The 15,527-nt window shown below is 40.6% G+C and overlaps 1 protein-coding gene across 2 annotated transcripts in view; it reads right to left on the reverse strand.

Moving 5' to 3' along the window:
• Window positions 1-15,527, reverse strand: part of ALK (ALK receptor tyrosine kinase) — a 282,098-nt gene that overhangs the window by 204,855 nt on the left and 61,716 nt on the right. For both annotated transcript variants that reach the window (XM_084514520.1, XM_084514519.1), the window contains exon 2: window positions 6,587-6,706. In XM_084514520.1, coding sequence (XP_084370646.1) covers window positions 6,587-6,706 — 120 coding nt within the window. The remainder of the gene's footprint in view (window positions 1-6,586; window positions 6,707-15,527) is intronic.

A 15,527-nucleotide genomic window follows, 5' to 3' on the forward strand; every position in this document is an offset into this window, starting at 1 on the left:
CAATTTCCTCAAGACATTTCTATCCACTGATACAGAGTTACATGTGTGGGGAGATGCAAGGATACCTGCAGTGGTGTTTCTCCCAGAAAATAGAGCTTGAACAGGAGACTTGGAGCTCTCAGGCTGTCAGTTCAGCAATCTGCTGAAAAGTTAGGAGGAACTTGTGGAAGAAGGCACAAAAAATACAGACAGGGCCCTTGGAAGTGAGCGCTGCCCCACTGGCACATAGACGTGGTGAAACCACCCGCCGCCATTTTGTGAACCCATGGCCTCAGGTGGGTGCACGGCCTCTGCTGAGCCCCAGACTGGTGTGATGGCTTGGCTCTTTGGAAGCAGCCAGCATACAGCTGGCCCCCCACCTAGGGGTAGCTAAAAGAAAGATATAAAACTACTGCAGGGTCTAAAGTAGGGTAACAAAGATGATGAAGGGTCTAGAAAGCAAGGCATATGAGGAGTGGCTGAGGTCACTTGGTTTGTTCAGCCTAGAGAAGAGGGGACTGAGGGGAGACCACATCATGGTCTACAGCCTCTTCATGAGGGGAAGCAGAGGGGAAGCTAGATGTTAGGAAAAGGTTCTTCGCTGAGAGGGTGGTCGGGCACCGGAACAGGTTCCCCAGGGCAGTGGTCATGGCACTAAGCCTGCTTCAAGAAGTTCAAGAAGTGTTTGAACAATGCTCTCAGACACATGGTCTGATTTTGGAGTCTGAAGGTGGACTCACTGGTCTCTGTGGGTGCCTTCTGACTCGGGATATTCTATGATTATACAGCTGGGATGTGTCCTGTAGGCTAACTGACCAGAGGTATCCCAGTAGGGCTAAGTGAAAGCAGTCCCCAGCATCTCCCCCCATTTGCCTGAGCCCCCACCCCTTTCCAGGCAGCACATCAATCCTGTCTCTCTGCACAGGCCCCTTCCCCACCTCCTCTCACTTCAGAGGCTTCCCTGCCCCTCTGCCTCCTGCTCACTGCTGCAGGAAATCCCTTCAACAACAGGGCAGAGGCTTAGGAGGCCGCCCAACAGCCATTGCACAGCCTCGCGGCCCCGGCAGGAGGCCAGGCTGGTGACCACCAGTGGGTGCCTACAGGTGCCTGTCCACAAGTGCTGCGTGCGAGGAAGGCTCCAGCCCGACAGGTCCGCACGCAGCACAGCAGGCTTGGTTCCAGCACACAGCATCACAGGAGTGAGTCCTGGCAGGCTTCAACAGCACAGCTTATCCACATTGAAAGCAAAACACCGAGGTTTCCCTCGGGAGGTACAATTGAAATTAAGATTGTATTCTGAAAAAATAAAATAAAATTTTTTGGAGCATTGCCCAGCAGGACATACAATGTCACTTGCTCTGCAGAGACACGGCATCGACTGCCGGGAAGAGAGCTCAAGATCCCGACGCTCCGGCTTCCGAGCCAAGTGTGGAGCGTGCTGCCTTCCTCCCTAGGGAGCTCAGTGCTCTCCTAGTGCCAGAAGCTTTTAAATTAATCCCCCGAGGGAAGCGAAGCAACAGCTGGATGAGCCACATCTTAGAGAAAATTACAATAATGCAAAGATTTGTTTATTAGTTAAGTCAATCTTTAAAATGACAACATACATTTTATATCCACCTGGTCCCTTAGTGTACACCAGGGACTGAATCACCAAAATCTTTGACAGCTGCTTTGTTTGGTGGAAATCGAGCTACAAAAAAGAGCCAAGACTCCTTTATCAATCAATTATAAGCACAGTCTTTTGAGACAGCTACAGAAAGAAGAACGAGGAGTGGGTGTGGGTAGCACAACCAGCAACAGCTCTGATTTTCATTCCTCCCACTGTGAAAAGTGACAGAGCTCATCTTCCACGCAAGAAATACTTGTCCAGCACATCTCCCAAGCATGCAGCAAAAACAATAGATTTAAATGCATTTCTAATGCCCATTCTGACCAAAAGACTGAAGTACTGTCTAACACTGATAGTTAGAAAACATGCTCCAGTTGGCACAAAACAGCAGTTGGATGGAGTGTCATATTTTGACAATTCATACAAGGGATCTCTTGCATGAAGTTTGAAAGATCTCTAGAGAAAATGAATACTTGAGAGAGACACAGGAAGAAAAGACATTTGTTGTCTTGCTGTGTATTACTCTATTACTTAAAAAATATTGAGCTGTCATTGCATATTATCTGTGAATGAAAAGAGGATATAAGAAAAAGAATAACTTGAAAGAAAGTAAGATTTTCTCCCCAGTAAATTTTATTTTCCTTTCTTGCTCAGCATAGCCTTCAGCTTAGTTAGGGACAAACTGCTTTCCTGTGATTTTCCTCCCCGTGGACTTCAGTGCCATTACACATGGTAAAAACACCACCTAATTGTTGAACAAGAATTTGTGTGCATGTATATGGGGTCACAGCATCTACTATTTTATATGCAGCAATTCCATTAATTTAGTGTAACCATTGTTGATCGAAGTCTTGCTCTGTTATATTTATAACACTATTCCCAAAACAGTGTTAGAATACTTTTAAGATTGCAAAACGCTTTCTTTGAAAGTTAGGGTATGTTTGAATTAAGGTGGTACTTCACTTTTACACTACCTTTAATAAAAAAGGCATTGATTCATTTTTCCTTTGAGACAAAGTATTACTCTGCTCATTCCTCTCCTGACTTTATCTCAGCTTCCAAGCTGGAACTTGTTGTAACTATTAGTTCATATCTATGCTTCTCACTGCGCCATGCAAAGCCAAGTATCATGATAAATTTATCATTCTGAAAATGTCCATATTAGTCTGATTTATTGTAGATGCATAAAACAAGTAGTCATGGGAACATAACTGTAGCACAAACTCATCTAGCTGCTGCCCTCTTTTGTTTGACAATCAGACTCATTGAGTTTCCTGTCAGCAGTGTTCAACTGGCATTCAACTCACGTGAATGAAACAGTGTTTTGAACGCATGCTTATGAATACTTGTTCAGCAAGGGCATTCAGCCTACCAGAGAAAAAAATTAATCATCTGATACCTCATTGAGCAGCAGCCATGTCAATGAGCATCATATACGCAATGAGAATGACCCCAAATTACACCACAGTAAAATTAGTCTGATACATTTTTTTTTTTTTTAGCAAACCCAATTTAGGAAATCATGATCTCTTCACAAACAAGTGTAAAAAGAAAAAGAAAAGAAAGTGTAAAAAAAAAAAGTCAAATCAATTTGCTGAAGTCACAGAGCTGAGTGAAATTATTAATAAGTTATTAATTGAGCCATCCTTTGGATTATGCTTTTAGTACCTATTAAATCAAAGCTGTGAATAATTATGCACTCTTGAAGGTATGTGCTCCTCCTCTGCTGAACTCACCTTTTCAAGCACGCTAGTCATTTGATAGCTGAATCTGCACTTTTCCCCTGAGTTTTATTCCCAGTTGCCTTAGGAATCCAAAACATCACTATTACCTTTAGTTCCTAAATTTCAGGGGAAAAATATCTGTAAACGAGATTGCAAGTCTGACACGGCCCAAGAGAGGTATTCCTGTCTTTTGTGCAAAGCTGGTACAGAATGGATGAGAAGTTCAGCTGCTACTGGGGGACCTGGTAAAGACACACTCAGACAGCACAACTGGGTAAGAAGAGTTGAAAAGTAAAAGCTGTCTCCAGCTTTCTAAGCAGGAAATGGCTATGCTTATGCCTGTTATTCTCAGAAACTACGTTCTTCTTTCAAAACAGAATTTGGATGGGATTAAATGCATTTGATTTTTTTCCAGTTGGTAGCACTTTCTGCATTTGCCACCATACTCTGCCAGAATCATGCTCAAGGTTTGGCGTTGTTGACCTCCTGGGGGCACGTAGAGGATGGGGACGAGAAAGGTTTACTAATGACACGAATGCTTCCAAGCCTTAAGGGGTGCCTGTTGTCTGGAACCCCTGTTATAGAAGTTTAATCGTTTCTATGCAGAGGACAATTTTTTATACAATACCTGTACAGAAGAGAAAATTAATATTCAGCCAACCAGGACAAGAAATAAAATACGTGGCTGGATGCAGTTAATCATGTAAGCCTCAGGACGGGGTTCCATCAGTGCTGCAAATGGAGGGCTAATATGCTGCAGTAAGTCCACACAGGCAGAATGCATTTAAAGTTTGTACTAGCTAAACAGTGTATCTCAGAAAGAACAAAAACAAAACGAAACGAAACAAAACAAAACAAAACAAAATAAAATAAAATAGTGATTTAAAGACTTCTCCTGCCCTGTGGGTTAATTTCCCAGGTAATTTTGCCTTTGTGTGTTTCTTTAAATCTGTTTTCTTCAAGGCAGGAGGATGAAGCACCTCTGAGATGTTAGATGATTAATCAGTGCTTGGATGGAGACAAATATAGACACTCAAGAAAAGATGGAAAAAAGCATTGTAAATGCTTCACTCTCAAAGCATCCTGTTGTGCCCGTGATTATCTTTTGGGATTGCTGCATATAGTTTCAAAGCCAACATCAAGCATTGTTCCTGTCAGAACTGGTGTGGCCGTCCATCAGAATGTCCATTCTGAGTGAAGGAAGAGAGAACTTAGTTTGACAGAGGAAGAGGGACCCTGCATTTCAATTTACGCAGCCTTTCAATCAAAAAAATGTATCCAATAGTGGAATACGAGAAAAAGGTAATTAGACAACTTATATTTTCCCACTCCAGCAATGTCAGTCAGTTAATTAGATAGGTCCCATCAGATGATGAGGGTATTTTAATAGATGTTTTACTGAGCACTCTGTAATCTCAGTCATGGCAGAACTGGAAATACACTCTACCAGTAAAATACTGTTGGGTTTTATTTCTGCTATTGATTTATTGTGTCATTTTGGATTAACTGCTTAATCAGCAGGCAGGGGTAGTCCTGAGACAAGGTTACTAGCATAGAAGTTGGATAATCTAACTTTGTCTTCTGCATTGCTCTGCTGAATCCCTGTGTGACCTTCAGTGAGCTTCTTGGATCCAGAGCTAATAATCAGCTGCTGAAAGGCACAGTTTACATCCCTCTCATGGTTATCACATTTCTGAAAAGAAATTTAGATCCTTGGAAAATTTCTAAGAAACATTCAGGTGCCTAAAAGCTTTCAGTGTGCAGAGGAGTAGGGAGAAGTTTTAAGAATTGCTCTTTCAGGCTTGAACAATGCTTACCTGCTCTAGTCAACATACACACAGCAGTCCTCCACATACTGTGTATCTGAAGTGGCAGGAAAGCATAGCAGTGCCATATGGTGTTCTGGTCTGAAAACATTGACAGCTACTGCTAACCCTTTAATTTACAGGAAGCTCTGCCAACTTAAGGTGCAAAGCTAGCAAAAAATGTGACTCCTGCCCCTCTTCCAGATTCCTCACTAGTTTCAAGGTGCACATCCTGAATTATACCTTCTGAAGGAGAAAACAGCTTATAATTGGAAACTGGTATTTTCTATAGTAAGTATACTAGTTAATGTTTTGGGGACCTTTTAAAAATAGAACACAAAGCAGAGGAGTACATTCATCCAATTTTGAAGCACTGATTAAAGATCATATTTTGTGTAACACATCATCAAATTCCTGCCTTTGCTTCCAAAACAGATGATTGGAATGTGGTAGAATTTGGTCCCATGCAGCCAGCTGAAATCATAATAAATCATTTTTGCTTAGATGCAGTACATTTATCTCCATGTGGCGCTATCAGATGGAATTGATGCTTTTAGATTTAAGAACAGTCTTCCCTTAGAATGGTATTACTGAGAATCTAAAAGAGTTTAGGAAGAAGTAATAAAGGATAAATTAAAAATCATCCTTGCAACTTCTAAGAAAGCCAAGCGAGAGAAAAAGATTGGACTACTGTCCCTTCCAAAATGAAATTCATGTGTCCTCGTCGTTCAAGCAGATACAACAGCTAGGAGCAGATATTGTATGCCAGTGGAAAGAATATATATTGCACACATAAAAGGCTGCAACATAAATTTGAAGAAATATGGACCTCCTTCATATAGGTAGGTCAAACTTTTCCCTCAAGCAGATAATTACAGGCTTGGGGTGAGTAAATCTTATTAGCTTCTCAGTACCTTAACTCTTCTCATAGAGACTGGTAATAGGCATACAGTAGACATGTACTACTTCAGTGCTGAATGTGCCTGTGGTTTGCCAGGAAATAGGTCATACCAAAAAAAAGATAAAAACAGATTCCCTGATTTTGGAAAAGATGGAAGTTGTGGAAGGAGATGCCAAGGAAAACTGATTTTGCTACACAACTCCTCGATTTATATCACTGGATTCAAAGATACCACCCAAATATTTGAAGTATCAGTTTGGAACTTTTTTTTTTTTTTTGAGGGAGGGAGCAGGGTAGGCTGGGGCAACCCAGGTCATCAGAAACCTCTGTGAGGATGGCAACAGGCCAAGTCCAGCTCTTCAGAAATGGTGTTCTTTGGCCCATAAACAGGATTAGGGAAGGCCCCAGGGGAAGCTGATAAGGGACAGTAAGGCTTATTAGTGCCCCCAGGGGCTGACAGGAGGGATACTGTATCCTGGACTGTTTGATTGTTTTGCCCGACAATTATATGAATATCCTTAAGTAATTAATTACAGCCTCTTGAGGAAAACATATAAATGCTACTTACTGTGTCGTCCTCTATGGGAGAAGAAAGGAGATGTATCTCTCATGACCCAGGTCAAGTTCCAAGCAGAGAGACCAGGGGTAAGATGAGGGCTGTTTGTTGGGAGATCCGAAGTGCTCAGACCTTACATTAAAAAACAAAAACAAAAAACAAGCATTACGTATGACATAGTTGCTTGTATGCTACACATTAAGTGCAAATATCAGCTTATATATTGTATCCACTGAGTACTGATATTAAACTATTTCTTGGTCATTTTTTTACTACCAAATAAGTCTGTGTTCAGGGAAACTGGAGATAAATTGCTTTTCGTAACAGAGTTATCATCACTTAGAAAAACTGTCAACTTTAGTCCCACACAGATTCTAAGTTCTCAATGACCTTTCCTTAAATTTTTTATTCGTAAAGTCTTGTTAGCATTCAGACATCCTGTACATGGAAGAAGCAAACATACACAGCTCCTGTTCAACAAACCTATGCATCTAGGAGATGCGTTTGGGGATCAGAATACTGCACTGACCCAGAACATGGAAGTATCTGTACAAAACTGCACTAACTGTGCAAGACCACAGTGATCTTAGAGGTGCAAAGAGAATCTGAAGTAACACGCCAGGTCAACGTGAAATAATATAGGTTTGAAAGCACAGATTTGCCCTGTGAACGTTTACAGTGTGTTTTTTTTTCTTTCTTTCTTTCCTGAGGATAACAGGATCTTGAGTATGCTCCTTTAATTTTTTGAACTCTTCAGGGGAAAGGAAGGATTTAACTTTGTAGAAATACAGACAGGCAAAACTTGTCTTTGGGAAACTTGATGCAACAAAATAAATCTGTGGCTTGCTGATATGTTCTGATTTCTCGGAGAAGCCATAAACAAACTGTTGTTCAGAAAGAAAAAATAAAAAGAACTATTAAATTGATCTATTAAAATTTTTGTCAAGTATCACAGAATCACAGAATTTGTAGGTTGGAAGAGACCTCAAGATCATCATGTCCGACCTCTGACCTAACACTAACAGTCCTCCACTAAACCATATCCCTAAGCTCTACATCTAAACGTCTTTTAAAGACCTCCAGGGATGGTGACTCCACCACTTCCCTGGGCAGCCTGTTCCAATGCCTCACAACCCTTTCGGTAAAGAAGTTCTTCCTGACATCCAACCTAAACCTCCCCTGGCGCAACTTTAGCCCTTTCCCCCTCGTCCTGTCACCAGGCACGTGGGAGAACAGGCCAACCCCCACCTCGCTACAGCCTCCCTTGAGGTACCTATAGAGAGCGATAAGGTCACCCCTGAGCCTCCTCTTCTCCAGGCTGAACAAGCCCAGCTCCCTCAGCCGCTCCTCGTAGGACTTGTTCTCCAGGCCCCTCACCAGCTTCGTCGCCCTTCTCTGCACCCGCTCAAGCACCTCGATGTCCTTCTTGTAGCGAGGGGCCCAAAACTGAACACAGTACTCGAGGTGCGGCCTCACCAGAGCTGAGTACAGGGGGACGATCACCTCCCTAGCCCTGCTGGTCACGCTGTTCCTGATACAAGCCAGGATGCTGTTGGCCTTCTTGGCCACCTGAGCACACTGCTGGCTCATATTCAGCCGACTATCCACCATCACTCCCAGGTCCTTCTCTGCCTGGCAGCTCTCCAACCATTCCTCTCCCAGCCTGTAGCTCTGCTTGGGGTTATTGCGCCCCAGGTGCAGGACCCGGCACTTGGCCTTGTTGAACTTCATGCAGTTGACCTCAGCCCATCGGTGCAGCCTATCCAGATCCTCCTGCAGAGCTTTCCTACCCTCAAGCAGATTGACACACGCACCTAACTTGGTGTCATCTGCGAACTTACTGAGGGTGCACTCGATGCCCTCGTCCAGATCATCGATGAAGATATTAAAGAGGACCGGCCCCAGCACCGAGCCCTGGGGGACGCCACTAGTGACTGGCCTCCAACTGGACTTGGCTCCATTCACCACGACTCTTTGGGCCCGGCTATCCAGCCAGTTTCTAACCCAACGAAGCGTGCGCCAGTCCAAGCCAAGAGCAGCCAGAAAACAAGTAAGAACAATGCAGATGCTGGCTTGAAGTACTTTAGTTTAGATACAATGCTAAGCTTTGCTATAACAGAAGAAAAACAATATAGTAAGACCTCCCAATGAAAGTTTGGTAAAATTTTCTGTAACAAAAGGAATTAACTTAGAGTGATAATTAATTGTGTCAAATAATCATCCTCCTGAATGGGTAAATAATAATGGATAATAACAGAAACGTTTAAGGGGATAACAGTAAGCAAGGTAAATGGCTAAAGCCTTGGCAAAAACATTGCTTTGATTCTGCTAAAGCTCTGCCACTTTCCTCTTTCACATAAGAAAAACCTGAAAATTTCAGAGGGACTTGTCAGAAGCTTAAGTACCAAGCGTTGGTTGAGCCCTACCTCATTCTCAGTGTATTCTTATTCTTAGCAGTCCTGTAACTGAGTAATGGTAGCAAAACCAAAAGAAAAATAACTATTTTCACTTAAGAACTGCAACGTGCTCATTGCTTAAAGCAATAATCTTCATGATAAGAATGAACTTTGTGCTGTTTTGTAAGCCGTTCCCAAAAATTAATAACCCTAATGGCTCAATTAAATTTGGTCTCTATGCTAAGTTACAGTATAATCATAGAATTATAGAATCATTTAGGTTGGAAAGACCACTAAGATCATCAAGTCCAATCATTAACCTAGCAAAATGAGCCTTTTGTCCCTACTAGTATGCTTTTTAACCACAGAATGAGAGTTTAGACTTGTAAGGGAATGTTTGTGCCCCCAAAATTAGGGTATGTACCTCAAAATTAGGGTTTGGACCTAAAAATTAGGGCTTTGGGATTTTCAGCTTTGGGGGCTGGATCCTAAAACAACATTCTGATCCCTCAGAATGGGTGTTTGAACCCTAAAAATAGGGTTTTAGCCCTAAAATTGAGGTCATAGCCCCTAGAATGGGGCTTAAGGCACCAAAAAAGAGCATTTGTCCTCTCAATTAAGGCTTTAGAACCCCAAAACGAGGATTTGTTCCCTAAAATGAAACTGTGGGCCCTAAAAATGTGACCTGAATCTGAATACTTAAGGTATGGGTGATAAAAAGGTGGTTTTGGATCCCAAATGTAGGCTCAGGATCATGAAAATTATGGCTTGGAGTCTAATTACAAGGTTTCAGTTTATAAAATCAGCCTTTAGTCCCTATTAATATGTTTTCTAGCCACAAAAAATAGAGAGGGCTTAGAGCCTTAAGAGATTGTTTGTGCCCTAAAAAATGATAATTTGAACCTTAAAATGAGACTCTGAACCCTAAAATGAGGCTTTGGACCCTGAGAACGATTCTTTGAACCCCAAACTGAGGTCCTGGGCCCTAGGAAAAAAAAAAAAAAAAAGGTTAGGAACCTGAAATTAAGACATTGGCCACAAAAAAGAATGTTTCAGAATTCAGAAAAGGGGTCTCTGGACACTAATGTGTGTCTATGGACCCTAAGAATGATTCTTTGTACCCAAAACTGAACCTTTGGGTCCCAAAAAGAAGGCTCTGGTTACTAAAACAAAGGCTTTGGGCCTGCAAAAAAGTGATTGGGGGTTGGATCCTAAAATGATGCTTTGATCCCTCAAAGTGGGTTCTTGGATCATAAAAGGTGGCTTTGGGCCCTAAAATTCTGGCCTCATCTCCTAGAATGAGGATTTTGGAAATAGAAAAGGTGTTGTTTTATTTTATTTTTTTCTCTCAAATAAGGCATTGTACCTGAAAAGGGCAACTTTGCACCTTAAAATGAAACTGCGGGACCTAAAAATAAAGCATTGTGCCCTAAAAATGACAGCCTGGGCCCAAAAACTGAGGGTGTAAGCAATAAAAAGACAGATTTGGATCCAGAACAGAGTTGCAGGGCCCTGAAATATCCCATTATTGTCTGGAATTTAGCAGAAAAAAAGATGAGACCAGTCATTTGAGGGTAGATACGAAACCTAGTGTACTGCCTTCAACTGTGAATAACAAAGTAATAGGCAACTATGGTATAACCTTTACATTGGATTTTCCTTCTTAACATGAAGACATAGTTGACACATCTTTCAGTAGCTCATGATATACCCTGATGTGGCAAAAAATGTCAGGATCCATTACAATAGATATAGATGCTGCTAAAATAGATTTCTTCCTACAAATGTGTTTCGCTTTGATGCTAGTATAAAATAATATTTAAAAAATAATAATAATAAAAATTGAGCTCCTGTAATAAACTAGTTTTAATATCAGTGGACACAATAAGTGTGTTCGTCTTGATGTGAGATGTCTAATGAGTAACAACATCACTGGAATATAACATCTCCATCCACTAACACTCCAAAACAAGGAAAGATTTACAACCTTAACACAGGTCACACGTCTTGCACAAACAAGAACTTTGGGGCCTTCTTACCCCTACAAGACCCAAATTAATGTAGATATCATGCATTTAGCATTGGTAGGGAGCCAAGTCCTGGGATCTGAATCCTGTGAAGACACAAACCTGAAACCCTACCTGTTCCCCATGGGAAAATAAACTGAGAGAAAGTTACACAGATGCATTCTTCTCTTTAACGCTGCAGCCATGGAACTCAAAATTAAATCACTGCTCATATCCTGACCACCCTTACTTAGGAATCAGAAACTCAATGATCAGCTGCAATACTGTAGATTCCCTGGCACTCCTCACTTTCAGAAATATGCCTCTGACAACTCTAATGCAATACATGTACATGTCACATTCCTCAGAAATCATGCCAGCCTTCAGCCTCATTTAAGTGGGTGTGTTCCCTCTGTCACCACTATATACAGTAAACTGAGATAAAAAATAAAGTTGAACATCTGGAAAAAAAATTGAACATGAAAATAAAGTTGAACATCTGAGCAGAGAATATAAGGCAGTCCAGGCACCTGAATCTCCCCTCTATCAGCAGCAAGAGCTGCAGAAGAGATAACATCACAAATTGGAACTCTCTCTCTCTCTCTCTAACTCTCCCCCTCCCTCCCTTAGAATAGAGTTACTGCAATTCATTTTAACCTAATAACTCATTTTTTTCTCATATTCCTTAGGATTAATTTTGTAACTTCATCTCAGATGATTTGCTTGGGCTATTGGTCTGAACTTGAAGACAAGAAGATTGTATCAGAAGTTATGAATCTTTCCCAATTAAGTTATCGTCAGAGAAAGATGCTGGGTAAAAGGTTTTTTGTAGCCAAGAGGCTACTCTTCACAGTGAGGAATGATTAGATTTCAGAGTGAGCTGTAGGTTAGGAATAGGAGAGACCTTTCCTCTTCCACCTCCAGGGTATTTTATGACCAGAAGGGTAATTACAGGAGACCTGCATATCAGCTAAACAAATGCTTCTTGTGCAGCAATGGTAATGTAAACACAGAGTACACTGGAGCCATTTCACAAGATAATTTTTTCCCCCTCTCTGAAACAATTAATATTGAAACCAATAAGCACTAAGAAATTTTGTTCTCTTTCTTTCTAAACCTACTAACCTCCCATTATGGTTGTCTGCACCATGGTGCTCTATCACTTGTCAACAGTAACCCCAACCTTTAAAAAAAATTAATGGATTACCAACTAGAAGCTGACAGCTTCGTTTTTAGTAGCCAGCCATTTGGTGAGGTATAACAGAAGTTTTTTTGATATTCCTGCCCTAAAGGAATATCCAGGGCCAAAACCTGACCCAAGGTACTCAATCACAGCTAGAAACATGCACCTGAAGAGAACATTTGACATTTCTGTTTTTAAACTTGTGCAAAGGAATTTCCTTAGGGGATGTGAAATTCATTCAGCTCACCAAGATTTTGGTTTAAAAAAAATAAATAAATGTTTCATATGTAGGGAAGTCAATCCTCAAGGCCACAAATTCATTAAATAAAATATTTATGTATTATTTTAATGAAAAATACCTCTTTAATAGAATAAGCCTGAATGTTCAAATAAAAATGGAAAAACAATAAAAGCTTTCTACCCTGGTCATTTTAAAACAAACTGGATTTTTCCCTTTTTCTCCTTTTCTGGGAGAAGGAATGAGTATCCCCAGCCATTAACATATGGAATTTTCTAAAGTTCTGTGTAGTGTAGAAATGTAACAGAATTTTTATTGAAACATCCATGCTATTTTTAACTAAGAACAACAACTTCAGGATATTACTCCCTTTTGATATTGCTTCATTACCCTGTAGATAAGCTTCCTCACTGTGCTGAGCTGTATTATTCCCAGTTTCTCAGAGCTAGACCTCACCAAAGATGCATCCTAGCAGCAAAATAGGAAAGAAAGCTTTTTCAAGAAAAATACTAAAAACACATTGAGAATCAATGCAGGCAACCCAATATCTTTGTGCTTGGGGGATGCATATCTACCTTTGTATATAGATTTGCAGGGAGATATGTCCTTATTACTATTCTGTAAGATAGTGGTGAATCTGAGGTGACAAATGTGTATTTACCTGTCATCTAGATTTCACAGTTGCAACAGATATGAAGGTTAATAACTGAGATCAAACCGTATTTTCAGTGACATCTATATCTGGAATAATATCTCAAAATCATTCCTATTTGTTTGCATGGAAATCAGAAGTCAACCTTAGAAGTATTTGTGGCTCCTGTTTGTAACAGCAATCACTAAAATATTTCCTAGCAAATTACATGCTTAGAACCAGCTTCCATTAAGATCTGCATTTTCTAGTCTCTGGGAAAGTCTGACATTTCAAGAAAAGACCGGCAGGATTTTCAGGACTGCCTCTGTAATAGCTGTGACTGTGCACCCTGGAGAACCTTGCTAAAGGATTTCCGAGCTCCTGGCTCCACAAAAGTTCCTAGTTTCAGATTTTATGGGGAAAGGGATGCAACTGGGGAAAAAAAGATTGCCTGAAAATTCCCTGTAAGCTTAGAAAATCAAAACTAATCCTCATGATCACACCAACAGTGTTCATACAGCCTCCCTTCTTCCCATCTGCAAACACAGTCATCATGAATTCTGCGAGAACACTTCATTATATCAAGGTGAACAAGCAACACCAAAGCCAGCAGCCAAAGTTAACACTTTGTGAATGATCCATAGACTCAACTATGTTCATAAAACCTGCTGTCTAAATGTCACTCAAGCAAAAGTCAAAATCTGTTTGCAGTTAAGGCAGAGAACCAGGCAAAGGGCAACCGCTTTCCTCACAGTTTCTTGTTCTGAATAGCTGGCGAGCTTTACTACGCTAATGGATGGATGGATTCCAGGGTTTATTTTTACAAACCTTTTATAAAGTAAGAAAATGTTCACTTGACAGTCTGTCAAGTTTATCTTCTTCAGATGGAAAATATATTTAATAATGCATTATGTTACAATGATTTTATGTCATCTCAAAAGCCTGATGAATACAAATAAATGGTAGTATGTGTGTCACCAAACACGTACCCGAATGCTGTGGAGAAGAAATTTGCATTTAGTGGGCTGTAGCAGATCTGCAGGGATAGGGAATTCAGTGAGACACACTGCGTGAGGCAACAAGTGATCAACTATACTGACAGGCACATGCTTGATGAGTACATTTGGGAATAGCAAATATTTCCTGTACATGAAGCATACGTTAGTAACAAAACTGTATTTAACTCAGCAACTGTGAACTGTGTTATCATTCTGGTCCTGACTATTTTTTTTTTTTTTTTTTTTTTTTTTTGTCTTTTTAATGCTTATTTAAAATTTTCCATTAACTCTCTTCTGCTAGAAATGTGTGTTTGGTTTTTTTTTTTTTCCTTTTCACAGTAAATACTAACTTTTGATAGAAGAAACTAATGTCTCAAAGGTGACTAACTGAATCAGGAATCAGGTGCACCACGACCTCCTCCTTTTCTACCAGCTAGGCACTCTCTCCAACAACTACATCCCATGGACATTTATTGATGCAAGGAGAGTCTGTGCTAAGTCTAGATATGGTTGGCTCAGCAGATCTTGGATGGAAGAAGAGGAGCATGAAGGACCCAAAATACAATACCTTAAAGACATCATGACAGGGATATATTAAAGAAGTATCATGTGTTGTTGCTCAGTAAACGGAAAAACTAATTTTCCTGGTAAAAAATGTAGGTGAAAATAACGATGTTGTTTTCTTTGCAGATTTCTGTGAATTCGTAGCGCTTCTATGTGTGTTGTGAAATCTAGAAGCTTTTAAATTTCTACTAATGGCATGACAAGAGCATTAAAAACAATTACAATGACCAAGCTTATACTCTACCTAGCTCAACTAATATAGCTTAAAAATATACTGCCATCTAGAGCATATTACTGCATTTCAAATGCTCTGTAGCTGCTGAAGACCTACCCACTAAGACACCACAAGTGGGCACTAATAAAGTGTTTGGGGTTTCAATTACAGACCAGACTAGGAATGGCTTAAGGTAACTCATCTGTGTGTGTACAAGAAACCTTTAAACAAACAAACAAACAAAAAAAATACACAACAATATGCTGATCTTTGCCTTAATAACCATTTATAACACAAGTAAGCATCTCTGTGGGCAACACAGGGGAAACAAAGAAGTGAGCATTGGTAATTAAACTGCTTCTAGCTAGAGTTGGTCCCCATGTTGGCTGAGGCTCTGCGTGAACTTTTCCTGCCAGTCTAGCCTGCAGTTTTGCTAAACAGAGGGGAAAAGCCCCTTAACAGCAAAGTTTCTTGTACAAACACATATTCCAAATTTTTGGATGCTTGCACATATTATCACTTCGAGATATTTTAGGATCACAACTGGAAAAGGAGCAGGGGGTGGGGCACAACTTCTGGGGCTGCACTATTTCAATACAGGGCAATGCTTGTCCTTATCTTTGCACTGATAACCGATGTGCCTGAATTACTGACCAGGTATGCTGTGAAAACCAGAAGCCGTTACATCCATCTGTTTCCTGCAGCACAGAAAGACCTGCAGAC

The sequence above is a fragment of the Aythya ferina genome, assembly GCF_964211825.1.
Source record: "Aythya ferina genome assembly, chromosome: 3".
NCBI lineage: Eukaryota > Metazoa > Chordata > Aves > Anseriformes > Anatidae > Aythya > Aythya ferina.